The sequence below is a fragment of the Neolamprologus multifasciatus genome, chromosome 11 (genome assembly GCF_963576455.1).
Source record: "Neolamprologus multifasciatus chromosome 11, fNeoMul1.2, whole genome shotgun sequence".
Lineage (NCBI taxonomy): Eukaryota > Metazoa > Chordata > Actinopteri > Cichliformes > Cichlidae > Neolamprologus > Neolamprologus multifasciatus.
The window spans coordinates 14695817-14711111 of record NC_140449.1 but is presented as its reverse complement, the minus strand read 5'-3'; the positions used below and the strand labels follow the sequence as shown (position 1 = coordinate 14711111).

Sequence of the window (15295 nt, the reverse complement as noted above, 5' to 3'; positions counted from 1 at the left end):
ACGAGAACCCCTACTGGGCTTTTCCCATGATGATGAGAACCCCACTCCTCTCAGCCCAGCCAGCAGGCAATGGATAAGGGCCCCGAGCTGCTCCTACATCCACTCTCTCCCCTTCCCCGAGGCCTCCTGAGCCACCCTCCTTCCTCCCTCCATCTTCTGCCTCCTTTAAGTTCCCTTAAGTCATGATCTGGCCCGTAAATTAGTGCTGGGAGAAAAATAGGTTCTGTAAGATGAAACTGGGTTTCGGCTTGTATCAGCACACGACTCAGGGGAGACAAGAGAGAAGAAGCAGGCAGTAAATCCATTGGAGTCCACTGATAGCGCCTGTTTGCACAGCCACTGCCGCTTCCTTTGATCAAATGGCTGGGGGAGCGGGGGGTCGTGTGGCACTGCCGAAGGTCAGCTATATATTACACTCCTAAAAGTGATTACTGAAATTCTTAAGTGAAACCATTCTGCTGCCAGGGTGTGCTCTAATCCCCTGCAGCGTTGTCTGGGCCAGGGCTGGGGCTGGGGCCTCTCTGTGGATCTGTGCGCCCAGCACTCTTTTTCTTTCTCCCCCTCCTGCCCCACTTGTGTTTTCTATCATCAGAGCAGGGCTAAAAGGAGCCCCTACATGGAAACATGGCCTATCCTGTTGCAATATCAACTGCTGGGGCTTGGAGGAGAGAGAGCGTGCGAGAGCAAGAGAGAGAGAGAGAGAGTGAGAGCGCAAGAGGGGGAAAGGTAGTGTCAGGAAACAGAAAAATGCACACACTTCAAAGGCTGGAGCAGCAAATTAAGGGTTAGGCATTGGACACGACAGTAAGTGGCCTTTACATCAGAAACAGGATAAACAATGTCTGGATTGTGTTTCGCTTCTTTCCTCCGTGTTGTTGCACAGAGACCCCCCGGCTTTCCCTCTACACACTGGCTGTGCTGTAGGTAAAGCACTAAACCAACTCAATAAAGCTTTTTTTTTTCTTCCCTCTTCTTTTTTCTTCTTTTTCTTACAATGAGCAAATAATTTTCATCAACTGAGCCATGATGAAATGTTTTGTACGCGAGCCACCGACGTGTGTAAATGAATGGAAAATCTGACAACACATGCGCAGAATGAATGTGTATGAGCGTGTCACAAAGCCTCTGTTAAAATTCTGCAATTTTATGACTGGTAGCTAATCCATGCCACAGCGTTATACCATATCAAATCAGTTACAGCGACTTATAAAACAGAAGTGCTGCTTCAAAGCATCACACACAAACAAGCATGATGAGAGAAAACTGCGCGAGCGATTGCTTCTGTGTATGTGTGCTTGGGTTTGAATGTGTGGTTCCTACTGCACCAGCATCACAGTTGAGCTTCAGCCAGTCAATATGATCTAAACAAGAATTATGTGAAGTCAAGCTCTATGAAACTTTATACACATTTGCTGATCATTACCTACGATTGCTTTGTGTTAACTTTGGCAGACCCACTCTGGCTCTGGGACTGAAAAAGTGGGATGATGTATTTCCTCTTATTTATTATTTGCACTGGGCTACTGAGAGGGAAAAGGGAGGGGAGGTGGGTGAAAGTGGTATGCCTGTGACTGGCGCACTGATGCCAGGAATAACAGAAAGAAACTTACTCTGCAGCCTCATTAGCTTGTAGCAGTGCAGTTCCCAGGAGACTCAACAGAATGTAAATACATTTAAAACCCTTCTCGCCGCAGGATGCTGCATGCCAGCGCCTCTGTATTTCTGCTCCTCTGGGCTCGCTCGAAACGTGAATGCAGACAGCACCGAGTGCTGCAAGTGTGTAGGCTTCAAAAGAGTTGCAACCCCATGTTGCACGTCTCATAAATTCTAGTGGGGGAATTCAAAGAGAAATTTATCGAGCGTGGCATTCACATGTGTTGACAGTAAAGAGGGCCAACTGCACACCGGGTCTTGAGAATTTCTCTCTCTTGGTTTTGAAACACCCTTTTTGACCGTTTGCCTTTTATGCACTGTCTTTGCCCTTTCCGTTAAGAAAAACAGTGTGAAAGATACATGAGTCCTATAGCTGTGTTGTATATGTAAGAAAGGTCAGATGTCCTGTTGTAAACATGACAGTCATTTATGAACACTCCTTGGCATGGAAGATTTCGTGGGCACTTCTTAAACTGTTCCCCACTGAAGCAGGTGCACTGTTATCCCAAATAAGGAGATGCACTGTAACATCATCATTTCCCAACATTGTGTTTATAATATAAGCACATTTCTGCCACATGTTTCCACCCTGAGCTGCCTTTTTCTTCAGCTGTTTGTACAGTATGAGAAGTGTTTATGGTCTTTGAATGTTGCCAATTTCACTGGAGAGAGAGAGAACGAGAGAGCACTGCCGAGCACTGCCGAGCACTGGGACTCAGCATACAGGGCTACAGATTTGGCTCTTTCACCTATTGACACAGCTGCTGTCGTGCTGTAGCGGTCTGATTCTGGGAGTGGTGAACGTATCTGCACACACTTAACCTTCATGCACATAATTGCACATGGTAGTACACACACACAGACCTATAACACGTTTGTCTTCTCCTTTCAAATGTCAAGTGCACAGACTGATACTGACTTTGGCGATTGCTCTTTGTTGTTGCCTGACTGATTGTGGCTCATTTGGAGGATGCCGCGAATCATTCTGACCATCAGCACCTGAAAAAATCTCTGCCATATCCACAGATGCGTCCACCTGAACCAGCGAATGAGAAGAGGTAGTTGTTAAATCATGTTTCACTCATTTTTTTTTTCACAACTTTAACTTCTTTTTATTGATGTGCAGAGTCATCTGGTTACTGTACAGCTCCTCTGCAGAGCAGTTTGGCTGAGCCGAGAACAGAGAGTGAGAATGTAAATTTGAAAAACAAAAAAACTATATGATAATAAATTGCATCATTGGCAATTCAGTCCAATGTCAGCCTGCAGTGCGCCACAGTGTACCTAACCCCCCTTTTACTGTATATGCAAGGGCCCGGAGAGATCTGCTGATAACATTGGGATTAATGCCGGCCATTAAAAAGGAGCGTGTGTGCTGGGTTGAAGGGGTGTGTTACATTTGGCCTCTGCAGCACTACTGTATATCAGCATGTTGTCACCTGAGCTGATGTCACAGCAGGTCCTTTGGCTAAGAAAACACACTCTCTGTCTTGCGTGGGCGACGAGCGCAGAGTCACTCTCCACCCGCTAATGTGCTACTAGGGGTGGGTCATTTGGAGTTCATGGCCTATGTCAGTGCAACAGTGCATCCATAACCAGTTAGGTGTCGTGCATGTGTAACTAGAGAAGCATTTTAATAACCCTCGTGATAAGGTTTAGTATACGGTGGATGGAAAACCACAAAACAAAGACAACATCTAAACTAAAACAGAAATGAGCTCTCTTTTAGACTGTGGTAATTTATGTTTTATGGATACCCCCACCCCCCCAGCTCTCATTGAAACACTTGAGCACACTTGTTCATTTTGTCCGGTGCCCTCCGAGGACCTTGAAATGACCTGACAAGCAGGTTTTTAGTAAAGGAAACATGTCCCCTCCATGAAGAAGGTCACCCCTGTTCATCCTTCCAGGATCTCTCCCCTCTGCTGGGAACAGTTTGTTATTCTGGGAAGTAAAGCAGCACCAGGCTTGTCATTACAGGATCATGGCTCTTCTTCGCATCCAAGTCCATTTAATCAAAGGACAATGTTAATTCACAGCACCAGCTGGGTGTGATTCGTGCGGCTGTGGGAAATAACTATTTTCTTTCCCCCGTCAACTATTTTCAAGCTGTTCTCTCATTTGTCACATTTTTGTTCTGGTTCCATCTTTGAAGGGCCAGGTGTGAAGCTGCCTGCTGTGTTGATACCAAGGATTACACACTGCACATACAATTGGGCCCTCATTTACACTGGAATACAATGGAAAGCACATGTCCTAGGAATGCATATCATTTTGTTCTCGCATAACTGTCTACAGAGTAGATACAGACAGAATACCAAAGGCAAAAAAGTCATTATTTCACTCTTATAAAATGCATAAAACCCCATTGGAGCTAAGAGTGTATCTTAAGAAGATCGTATGCAAGGCTTCACATGAATTTTAAAATCAGAGGGAAAAAACTATAAAAACAATTAAACAGAACTCCTGACCTTCTTTGGGGATGTGGGTAGCATCTCAACATCAAATGTCATCCATATAAGTTAAATAATTTCTGAAATTCACAGCACAAAACTATTTTTGCAGCATAACTCAAATTTTTTGGAAGGTCCAGTGATCTTATAGGTTGAAAAACGGATTTTATTTCCTTCATAAAGTGCCTACATGTAGAAGACAAGAGTGCTAGTCTAGGCTAGCAGTCACCAGTTATACCACCGAAACTTAAACCTTAGTTTCGGTCATAAATGTATGTAAATGTAGTCAAAATCTAGTTCATTCACACAGAAATCTGGATAAATGTCCTGTTTCTACCTTAAAATGGGCATGAGAGGAACAATCTGCAACTTTGCCAAGACCTGGCTGACAGGCTTTGACTCTTCATAGCAGGTGTATTTGAAGTCAACAATGGGCTTTAAGTCAGGAAATGATTTGGTACATAAAGACATTGCTCTTCTATCAGTCACGTTTAATTTATAATGTACAGTGGGGGAAAGCATTATTTGATCCCCTGATTAATTTGTTAAGTTTGCTCATGAACAAAGAAAGAAACTCTCTAATTTCTATGGTAGTTTAATTTTAATGGAGTGTGGCGTGGGTGTGGTCTCTGGCCGGCTGCAGAGGAGGGGTGACGCAGTGAGCTCCCGGGGCGGCGCAGGGGCGGGGTGAACAGGTGTGCTGAGAAGTGAAGGTGATTGCCACTCTTTATATGTTCACAGTGACAGTTGGAGGCGGTAGAGCGGACGGGACAGCAGAGAGCGGACGGGACAGGAGAGAGCGGACGGGACAGCAGAGAGCGGGAGTGACTGTGTCCCAGTAATGAAAACCACAGTATCAATAAAAGTATTGCTGTCCTCACACCTGTGTCCCGTGGATGCTTTACAAGACAAACGTTACATGGAGATAGACAGAATATCAATCAAAAATACAGAAAATAACACATTAGATAAAAGTTTTAAATTGATTTGCATGTCACTGAGTGAAATAAGTATTTGATCGCCCAGCAAAACATGATTTAATACTTGAAGGAGAAACTCATGATGGTAAGCACAGCGGTAAGATGTTTCTTGTAGTTGGTCACCAGGTTTTCATGTCTAAGGAGGGATTTTGTTCCACTCTTCTTTACAGAAACTCTCTGAATCCTTCAGGTTTCTTGTCTGCTGCTCGGCCACTCAAAGCTTCAACTCCCTCCTCAGATTTTCTATAGGTCTGGAGTCTTGCTATTGCATTTTGTGACTCTAACGTTCTTCTTCTTTAGCCACTGCTTTGTTATTTTGGTGGTATGTTTTGCTAGAAGACCCAGCAATAACCCATTTTCAGTGTTCTGACTGAGAGAAGGTTCTCGTCCAGAATTTTATGGTACATGGCCCTGTTCGTGAGCCCCTCAAGTCAGTAAAGCTGTCCTGTACAGAAAAAACATAATGTTTCCACGTCCGTGCTTGGCTGTGGTGTTCTTTGGATCATAATCAGCATTTCTCTTTCTCTAAACACGGCCAGTCAATTTTGGAGTCGTTTACATATTCACTGGCAAACTTTCAGATGGGCCTGTACATAAGCCTTCTTACTCAACCCACTGTACAAGAAGTCTGAAATAGAAATATCAGATGTTTTGTGTATTAAAATAACCAGTACATAAACGTAGTAGGATAAATTGCGTTATACCACTGGCATAGATGCAAATTGGATGTTGGAATGATAATATGCAAGAATTCGATTTAAAATTTTTTTTAAATCAAAGTTATCAAAGTGAGTGGATATGATTTTCTTCATGGTTTACATCATCATGATAGAAAATACAATCATGATATCAGCAACTGTTTCCACTCTGTGCCCATAAAACGAGTCTGGACAGTAACTGCTTCAATCTGAAGGAATTTGTTCTGAAAATGATTTTCTCCAGTTCAAAGACGAAAAACCTTTATTTAAACAGCACATCTCATGTACAAAGGATGACTACATAAGCAAGGTAGATGTATTTACATAACTGTAATAACGGGAGGCATGGGATTGGTAGAAACAACTAGATCTGTCAGTACTTTGTGTGATCAGCCACAACATTAGAACCACTCACAGGAGACGTATATAACATTGATTACTTCATTATATGACATTACCATGTTCTAATGGGAACCCTTTAATCCCAGCATGCATTTGTTGTCATCCAAACATTGTGGAAAACCAAGCATTACTCCCCACTCTGCAAACACTGATTGACAAAATGACAGAAAGCCCACGGCATTGACCAAGGCACAGAACGGCCAATCTGACAGAGCATCCTCGGTATGAGCTGGGACAATCCCGAGGCCAAATCCTGCTATGCACAGGATTTAAAAGTATACACTGCCAACATCCTGGGGCCAGACAAGACAGGCGGGTTCTGTGTCTGTGGGCTGCTGTCAAAGCAGAATATTAAGGAGGTAGCTTTAATGTTGTGGCTGACTGGTATTTGTCTCTGAAATGCATTAAACTCATGAGAAATATAAATCTGTATTAGGGTAGTATAGACAAGTGGTGTAATGAAACATTAATCCAAATTATGTGGCATGCTGAGCCAAGAAGCCTCTTATTCTGTGTAGAAGGTCTTTCTTCACGCTGTCTGGCACCAAGGCTGCAAGACAAAAAATAATATCAGTGGCTGTGAACAATCTCTGTGTCTAAACTCAAACAAACACAACCTTGTCAATTTAGATCATCTAAACTATTATGTTTTCTTATATAAACAATACGGGAAAAAAGGAGAGCCTAGACAGGAACTGATACTTATACTACACACGGTTTCATTTGAATAGAGAAAGTGAGGTACCTCTGCCTTTGGGAGTGATTTCTACAACCAGGTCGTCCACAGTCACGTGCTCCAAGCCCTTTTCTTTGATGACTTCTGCATATTGACCAAAAGCAAAAGATGAGTCAGTCTCACATCAGTCTACAACAAAACTAGTTAATGAAAGGAGTTTCTACAGTCAAACTTTAGCTTCAGCAGCTAACCATGTGCATGCCAAGAGTGCACTGTCTTCATGTCTTCAACTGGCTTCAACAGGACAAGGGTGCTAGTCTCGCCTAGGGGAACACATTTCTATGCTTATCTCATCAAGTCTTTTGACTTCCTCACATTGTTTTATGAACGAAGGATGTTTTCATGCAGATTGGCAACATCCAATGATCTCATTTCAGTTAATGTGTCTTTTCTTTTGATACGATAATCCATAACTGCTTCAAATTAAGAAGGATAAATTGTTAAGACAGGGCATGCACCACTGTGCATCATTAAGGCTGGGCACAGTGAAGCCTGGGCTTTGGCTGGGTCGTGCAGCGATCCCAGGTGCTTCCACCTCAGGTATAAAATGTTTATTCTAATGCTGACATTTAGCAACTTTATTAACACATGCTGTTGGGCATTGTTATTTTAGGGTTTCTTTAATAACTTCAAAACAGACATTAAAGGTCACTCTAATGCCAATATAGTAGAAATGGCACTGGTTACATATTACTATAGTTTAGCCAGTCAGATTTACAGAAAAACTATATTTAAATATGCTCCAACTTTCATACAGTAATCTACATTTGTTAATATATCAGCCTCTTTAAAACCACATCACACCGCCTGAAGTTCAGTTTTTGTTTTTTTAATCCTATAACCTGACCATATTGATGTGACATATATGATAACAACACCACTGTTGTCTTTACCTTTGCAGTGAGCCTTCATCTGGTCCTTCCATCCGCACTCAGTGAGCCTAGCCCTCAGTATCTCTTTCAATCTGTCCATAAGATACAAGCACATATCACACTGCACCCTTATATCCTAATGTTATGAAGTTATGAACAACGGCTGGAAATCCCACTGTTTCATATAAACATCATCAGCTTTACAAACATGTTATTCAGAGTGATGCATGCCACTGAAATGAAGATGTGATAAGTGCAGATGCTTTCTAGTTTGAAGCATCAACCGGAGTTGAGTAATTACTATTATATGAAATGTGTGCCTAGTGAACATGTAGCAGCCACATGTTTGCTTTACAATAGCTGGTAATGTCTTTAACTCAACTGATGCACTGAGCACTACTGACGTACTGAAACGTGACAGCGCTTGTGCTTTATAGAAGCTTTACAGTCACACATGCATGGATTCAGCTAGTTACAGTGAACAAATACGAATATATAATTATTAAGAAAAGGCTATAACCGACTCACCTCTCTCTTTCTCCCATCTCGGTCAACTTTTGGTTTATTGTTGCTCTCATTCTGGACTCCCTACTCATAATCTTTGATTTCCTAAGAACAACAAAGAACACATCGTGTAGTGAATCCAGAGGAAAATCGGGCTAATGTAGCCATGTTAGTTCATTAACAACAGTAACCCGAACGTGAATGTGCGCGCGTTGCCACGTTACTAAAGTACTTTAAACCACATTGGTTCCCATTCCCAGCATCCAGGTCTTTAAAGTCAGTAGAAATGTGAGCTTCACAACCGAAGTCAAAAGTCAACATTTACTTACACTCCGGAGAAAGCTGAATGACAGAGGTCTCAGTCTTTACCAGATTCGGTAAGCATAAGCTACATCAAAAATAGAAATGGCGCTATACGGCGCTAACAAGCTGTGCTTTAAGTAACAAATATCAGATTCCACAAGAGATCCACGAAAAGAATCACAAGTTGTTTTTACTTCGCGGATTTAACCATCACGTATTACACTCCGAGAGGAAACAAAGCTGCGTTCAATGGTTCCTATGCTTAGCAGCCCATGCAGTGCAATACTCTAATAGGTCACGCGGCGGCGGTGTTGATTACGATATTTACGCTAATCGATTTCTGCAACTCACTTTGACCTTTAGAGCTCCTCAGCTATTGGTCCCTGCTGCTGTATACTGTGTCTTACATGCATTTTATTAGCTTGACCTGGTCACCAGCTTTTCAAGACATGACTTGGATGGGTTAATTAGAATCAGAATGAGAATACTTTATTAATCCCGAAGGAAATTATGTGGGTTACAGTTGCTCCAAGACAGTAACAGTAACAGACTAAACTAAGTAAATAATACAGTAAGTTACAGAATTTACAAATTTAAGAAATAGCACTAAAAGAATTTACAAGTTTAAGGAATTCAGTTAAGCATCTGTTTATCTTAAAAACATGATAGCTGGTTGACTGTAGTTCGTAGTTGTATTGGAAATGCAGTTAAAAATATTGTTTGAAGCAAGCACAATCAGTGGTATTTTGAGATGGGGTAAATAAAGTATTATTCATTTAGTTTCAATGAGCAGCATTAACTCTTCCACAACACCTCTTCAGCACAGCTCTTATAGAAGAGGTCTGCTGCTGGAAAGCAGTCTCAAGTTGGATGCCAAAGAAAGAAAGAAGCTTTAATGCTCTGCAGTTAGTTGTTTTTTCATGTGTGTGTGAGAGACAGCACACTAGTGTGTGTGCTGTCTACTCAGACACTACTGGTCTGAGTTTGCACATGTCACATCACACATCCAGAAATTGTAAAACCCACTACATCTTTATCATTGTATATGTTCTGATATGGTAGTAAACAAAAGTTCCAAAATAGGCTCTACTCAACATTGCAAGTACTATTTTGTATGTCAGTGTGTTTTGTGTATACATATTAGTTTAAAAAAGTAGACAAAAAGTCAATATTTTTCTATATATACAATATATAAAAAATATTAAAGCTTAAATACTAAGTGCAAGTGTTCAGATTTTAGATTACAGATGACAGCTGCATCAAGCTACGAGCAAATGTTAAGCAGGGCAAATTAAAAACACAATTCTTAATCAAATTCATATTAGCAAGTAATGAAAAGTATATAAGGGAAAATGGTGCATGCAGATGATGGAGGGTCTGGATAGCAAACAAAAGCAAAGCCTGAGTGTTCTCAGTTTGGGCTTGATAATGTAACGATGCGAAATGAATGAGGCTTCTCCAGATCAGCTGCACCCGTCAGCTTTTTTATGGCGCACAGAAGCCCAGTAAGTGATGCCTGGTGGTTGTTTATTCATGTCTGATGTTGTTCATATACTCATTACATACCACAGTGAACATATTCGCAGGCAAAAATTGAGTTGGTGTAAGGATTGGCAGGGTGCCTCTTTAGGCGGAGTTACCTGCTGTTATATCTTTGATAACACCTGAGAGACTCTGAAAACTAGATGAAGGTTTGATAAGAGCCAAATTAAGTTTTTTGAGCTTCACATTAAACTGCTTCTACTTTGCGAGACGAAGAGTAATATTAAAAAGGGGAAAAAAGGAAAAAAATAGTTGGAGAGTTAGTCAGAAACAGCCACTGTAAAATGACAATGCGAAACAAAGCTGGCGCTGCACAGGAGTGGCGTGGCGTCTAGAAAAATGCTTTCATGCAGAGAGTTGAAAACGAAAATGAATACCCAGTTCTTTCTTTCTGCTGAGCACAAGTGGTGCTCCAAATACCCCCGGAACACTTGCACATAGGGCATCTGTCTATTCCAATAAAGCCACCTGTGACTTGGCTGGTACATGACACCTTTTTAAAGGTCTGGGCATCCAGTGTTGCCTTTTCTTCTCATAATTTGTAAAAAGAAAAAAAAAGAAAGAAAGAAAATAAAAGTTTGGTCGCCAGGGGAGCATTGCCTTTGAAAACCTTTTTTTTTTTTTTGGTTGCCCCAGAGACTTCTGCAGAAACGTTCAGTTTTCTGTCTCACATAAAGACCTTTAGTTTTATAAATAGTCTTCTAGCTTCTGGTGAACCTCATTGGCATACATATTTTTTATTTCCAGCATTGTATTAAAAAAAATGAAAGAAGTCATTCTGGAACATGTTTTTTGTTCCAAAAATCTCATTGAGTCTTTTGTTTTACCAAAATCAGCCATTCACTGGGTTTAATGAATCACCTGTAACACATCCTGTAAAAACTGTGTTTATATTGCATTTATTTTGTAAAATGGAACTGAGAAGCTTTTTCTGAACGAAACAGTCTGATCCAGCAGCAGACTCAAACTTTGAGTCACATTTTAACATCCTGGTTTTATGGGTAGCACTGTCCTGAATGGTCAGCCTGTGTCTTCTCCAGACTGACCTAATATGTTACATTCACTCATTTACTTTTTGGTCAGTGTTTGCTCAGTTGGAGGGTTGCTCATTCACATGTTGCAGACTTCCATTGTTGTTTTTTATTAACCTGAACTTGGAATACGTCGAATCTTAAAAAATGTGACACCACCAAAGGAGCCCTGCTTCTCAAAAGGAGGAGCTGTAATTATCCCCACTTGTTTGGCGCCACTAATTGATCATTTAAAGTTCCCTTCTGTTGCTCATTTTACATCATTAAGCAACATTTAAATCTTAAAACAACAACAACAACATAACTATGTAGCAGAAAGGATGCACAAGCATTTTTGTGTTCATTTTGTGAAGAAGTGGCAATGCCAAATAAACTTACAACTGTTGTTCTTTCAGGCACATTGATGCATAGCTACTTAAAAAAAAAGCATCTATCTATATTTTTGATAATCATTTTAATGCAGGAGTGAAAAGCATCTTCATCTGCAACAAGCAGTGCTCCTTTTCCTAAGCAGTTCAATCTTTTGCAGCCATTTTTCTTTGCTCCCCACCTCCAGAGTTCTTTGTATGAGAGAGGAATGATAAATGGATTTAGCTTTATTAATGTAAAAGTTAGTAGAAGCCTGCAGATAAAGCTCCACTGAGAAGAAATGTAAAAGTGAAGTTTTAAGGGCACAAAATGCCTTGCACAGATAAGTGAAGAAATCCAACTTTCCAACGCTAATGAAACAGACTTGTAGAATACAAAGTCTTTTAATAAGGCAGGGGATGGAGAGGGAGAGGAGAAACAGGAAAATAAAGCAAATTCAAAGGCCATGATTCATGCCAAATGAAGACTGCAAGATGTTACCAGTTCTTGTCTTACACAGTCAATAAGCTGGAACTTTAGTCAGAATATGTCTTCAAAATAACTGCTTATGATTATAAAAGACTCTGTACCACAGCTACCACTCCAGTTCTGCTCAGTTGCTTGCATAAATTTAACTGCTGCTGCTGTTTCCTCAAATTTAGGGGAGTCACACTCAGCCACAACTGATAGACTCTCATTGCAGCATAGACGGTGTGAGAAGTCTGGAAACCTTTTTAATAAAATGACAGGGTAGCTACAGGACATCATGTCAAAGGCTGAGCAGGACTGTAGAAATCTTATGCCCCAGAGGGAGACTCTGCCTTTTGAGTTCTGAATAAGAACTGTCTAAGGGGAGAATTTAGCAGGACTCCCTTACTTGTTTGAGTGGGAAATTCCTCCCCCTACATTGCCTTATGTCAGACTGATTGATGCAGTACCTGCTTTGGGATGAGTAATGGTCTTCTGTGTGCATGCAGGACTGCATGACAGAGAAAACCTCTCTGTCTGCCTGTCTGTGTGGGGAGCCTTGGTTAACTATCTTCTTTTCTGCTGACATTTGGTCAGTGAGATGAAAAGAAAATGAAAAGATAGAGAGGGTTTCGTTGCTGCTGTTGACCTTTTTTTCATCCCAAAGACACTATAAGGAGTTCATACTACTGTTTATGTTTGTAGACAAGCACATGTGCCTTTAGCTTGAGAGGGGGAGAGCTCCAGTCTCCACAGCTTGGTTATAAATTTTTTCCCTTCCAATCAGAGATTTTCAGACTCTTTATCTTCTCTCCCTCCTCACCTCTAATACTGACATAGTGTTGTCCTATTACTACACTTATCTCTGCTGGAGCAGCCTGGGGCAGCTGGACAGGTAGCTGAAGAGATGTGCTTCGCTTCTAGCAACACACAGGACCTACAGGGATTTAAAGTTGTTGTTTTTTTTAATTGGGTACCATAAGTCAGAAGATGTGGTTCAGTATTGGGCTTTTTTTGAAGAACTTATAGTTCTTTGCTCAGTTTATTGTGATTCTATAATTATTTTCTTGGCTGTTAGAACTCCCGCTAGATGATCGTGCTGCATCCTGAGGGTCACTGACCCACTACTGATCATGTGAGTCACCACATGAACCAAGGTGTGAAAAAAAAGCATGGGTCATTACAATCACCGGGGGTTAAAGGTGAAACCACTGTGAAACCTTGCCCCACCTTATTATGTGACCTATTGAGGCCACCTGAGGCAAGACGTGAGTGGGGGTTGAGGCAGCTGGGAAGGGATCTCAAGACTGTACTATAAGTGGCTGATAGGGGCACTGGGATGCCATGCTTGGAGAAAAGTCTCCTGAGTTTCTCTGGGAAACCTGCTACATAAGGGTGTGTGTGACCCCAGTGTCATCCACAATGGCTAGGTGCTATGCTAGCCAATGACCCTCAAAACCACTTCCAAATGGGATGATTCCTCACCCTGGGGGAAAATACCTGGGACTCTCTGTCATTTTTAGAACTGAAGAAGCCTCTTGGATAAGATGAGAAATGTCTTCACAAACCTAACAAAGTCCACTAGCCTTCTTTTATCAAGCTCTCAAGACTATCATGACCTGGGTGACTGAATCTACACAGACACACAGGAGAGAAGGCATTAAAACTGGATCATTCTTTAAATGAAAAGCTGAAGATACTTCCCTGAGCTCTGCTACTGGTCATAAGCCCCGTGACTCTGTCCTAGAACTCTAAAATTGTGTGTGCAGAATTAAATTGGCTGTTTATGTGGCTTTGCCTTCTAGCTGACAACCCTGCACCATCGCAAGAAGTCAATTCAATGTTGGGTGTGCTAATAATAGTTGTACTGCGCTTCATGCTTGGCATAAGGAGAGGTTGCGAGATGCAACAGGAAATAAAGGGGTGGAAACCATCTGCATTTGCCCAGTAAAAATAAGTTCAAAATGTTAAGGTTTACACCCTAATGTGGAATATTGGGTTTGACTAGGAGAACCACGACTGTCTTTTTCTGTGATATCCTTTTAGCTTGGAATGCAAAGTAGTGCATTGGGGGAATAAAAAGCTGTAGTAAGAGAGTCAGAACAACCAATTTAATGATGAACTCATAAAAATGTCTTTCAACGTTTTGTAGTGATGCCAGAAGTGTCTCTGATGTTCCCATCACTCACTGAATCACCTCTGGTGTGACCCAAGTTTAGCTTCTGAGAGATCATTTCCTGCTGCCATCTGCTTCTCAGACATTTTCCAAGACATACAGCAAGCATCAGCAGAGTCTAGATGACAGCTCTCTTACAGTTCGGTACCCCTCGTCACTCTTCTGCACAGGCATCAAAGAAATTTCCAGGTTAATGCTCCTTCTGCTCACCAATGTCTCTTTTACGCCAGCTTCTCTGTTCTGTGTGTGGTCTTGTGTTTTTTTTTCAGCATCCATGGTGGCACGTCAGTTGCAGATTAATTGCCATAATCGCTCTTGCTTTTGCATGTCTCTGAACCCAGAGGATCATCGCTATTGTGACCACTTTATCTTATCCATTTGTCCCAACATCCGGCAAACTCTTCATTCCGACAGTCATGATGAATCCCGACAGCTCAGATGGAGCTCAGGGTTTTTCCACAATGCTTCAACTTCAATCCAAACTGCTCAGTTATATAAACCTTCTTGAATGTGTAGAAGAATAAAGAACATTATTTCTGTCAAATCATGACCCAATAAAGTTATGTTTAAAAATAGTTACTTCACAGTTAAAGTTTTAATAAACCATTGCAGCTGTGCCAGATGCTTAAATATGCACATAAGCATCAGTTTAAAGAGGTACTCATTGTTTCTGCATGTTGTGTGATGCTGCATGTATTTATTAAAGTCAAATAAAAGAATCTTCCACACAGCCAGCTGCATCAGTACTGCTGCGAGACTCTTAATTTCATTCATTAAACCTGCATGACAGCACTGTAAGAATCAGACAGTAATGTAATATGTTTAATATCTGCCTGGGTAAGAATAATATCTGTATTTTGACACACGTTTTAGTATGATATGTGATCAACAAGATACGAGTCAGTGTTTGATAAGAGAAGTGAAAGAGACAAAATACGAGAAAGCTGATTTGAGATGCTGGAGATATTTGTGAGCGTACTGTTACTGAGTAAAGACACCCAAATAGAGGCTTTGGTTTACTCTGCAGAACAATCTGAACACAGCTAACGACTTCATTCTCTAAAAAATGCCTGTTATTCATCTGAATCCACCTCTTCAAATAGGCAAAACTACCTGAAACCACCCTCTG

At 41.2% G+C, this 15295-nt stretch overlaps 1 protein-coding gene across 1 annotated transcript; it reads right to left on the bottom strand.

The window, feature by feature from the left end:
* Positions 1–6028: 6028 nt before the first annotated feature.
* On the bottom strand, positions 6029–8841 carry eny2 (ENY2 transcription and export complex 2 subunit). The gene is made up of 5 exons (XM_085178536.1): positions 8628–8841; positions 8323–8403; positions 7816–7886; positions 6932–7006; positions 6029–6736 (listed from the first exon to the last, which is right to left on the bottom strand). The coding sequence occupies exons 2-5, from the start codon at positions 8388–8390 to the stop codon at positions 6663–6665; spliced, it is 288 nt and encodes a 95-aa protein (XP_085034662.1). The 5' UTR covers positions 8391–8403; positions 8628–8841; the 3' UTR covers positions 6029–6662.
* Between the last annotated feature and the right edge of the window lie 6454 nt (positions 8842–15295).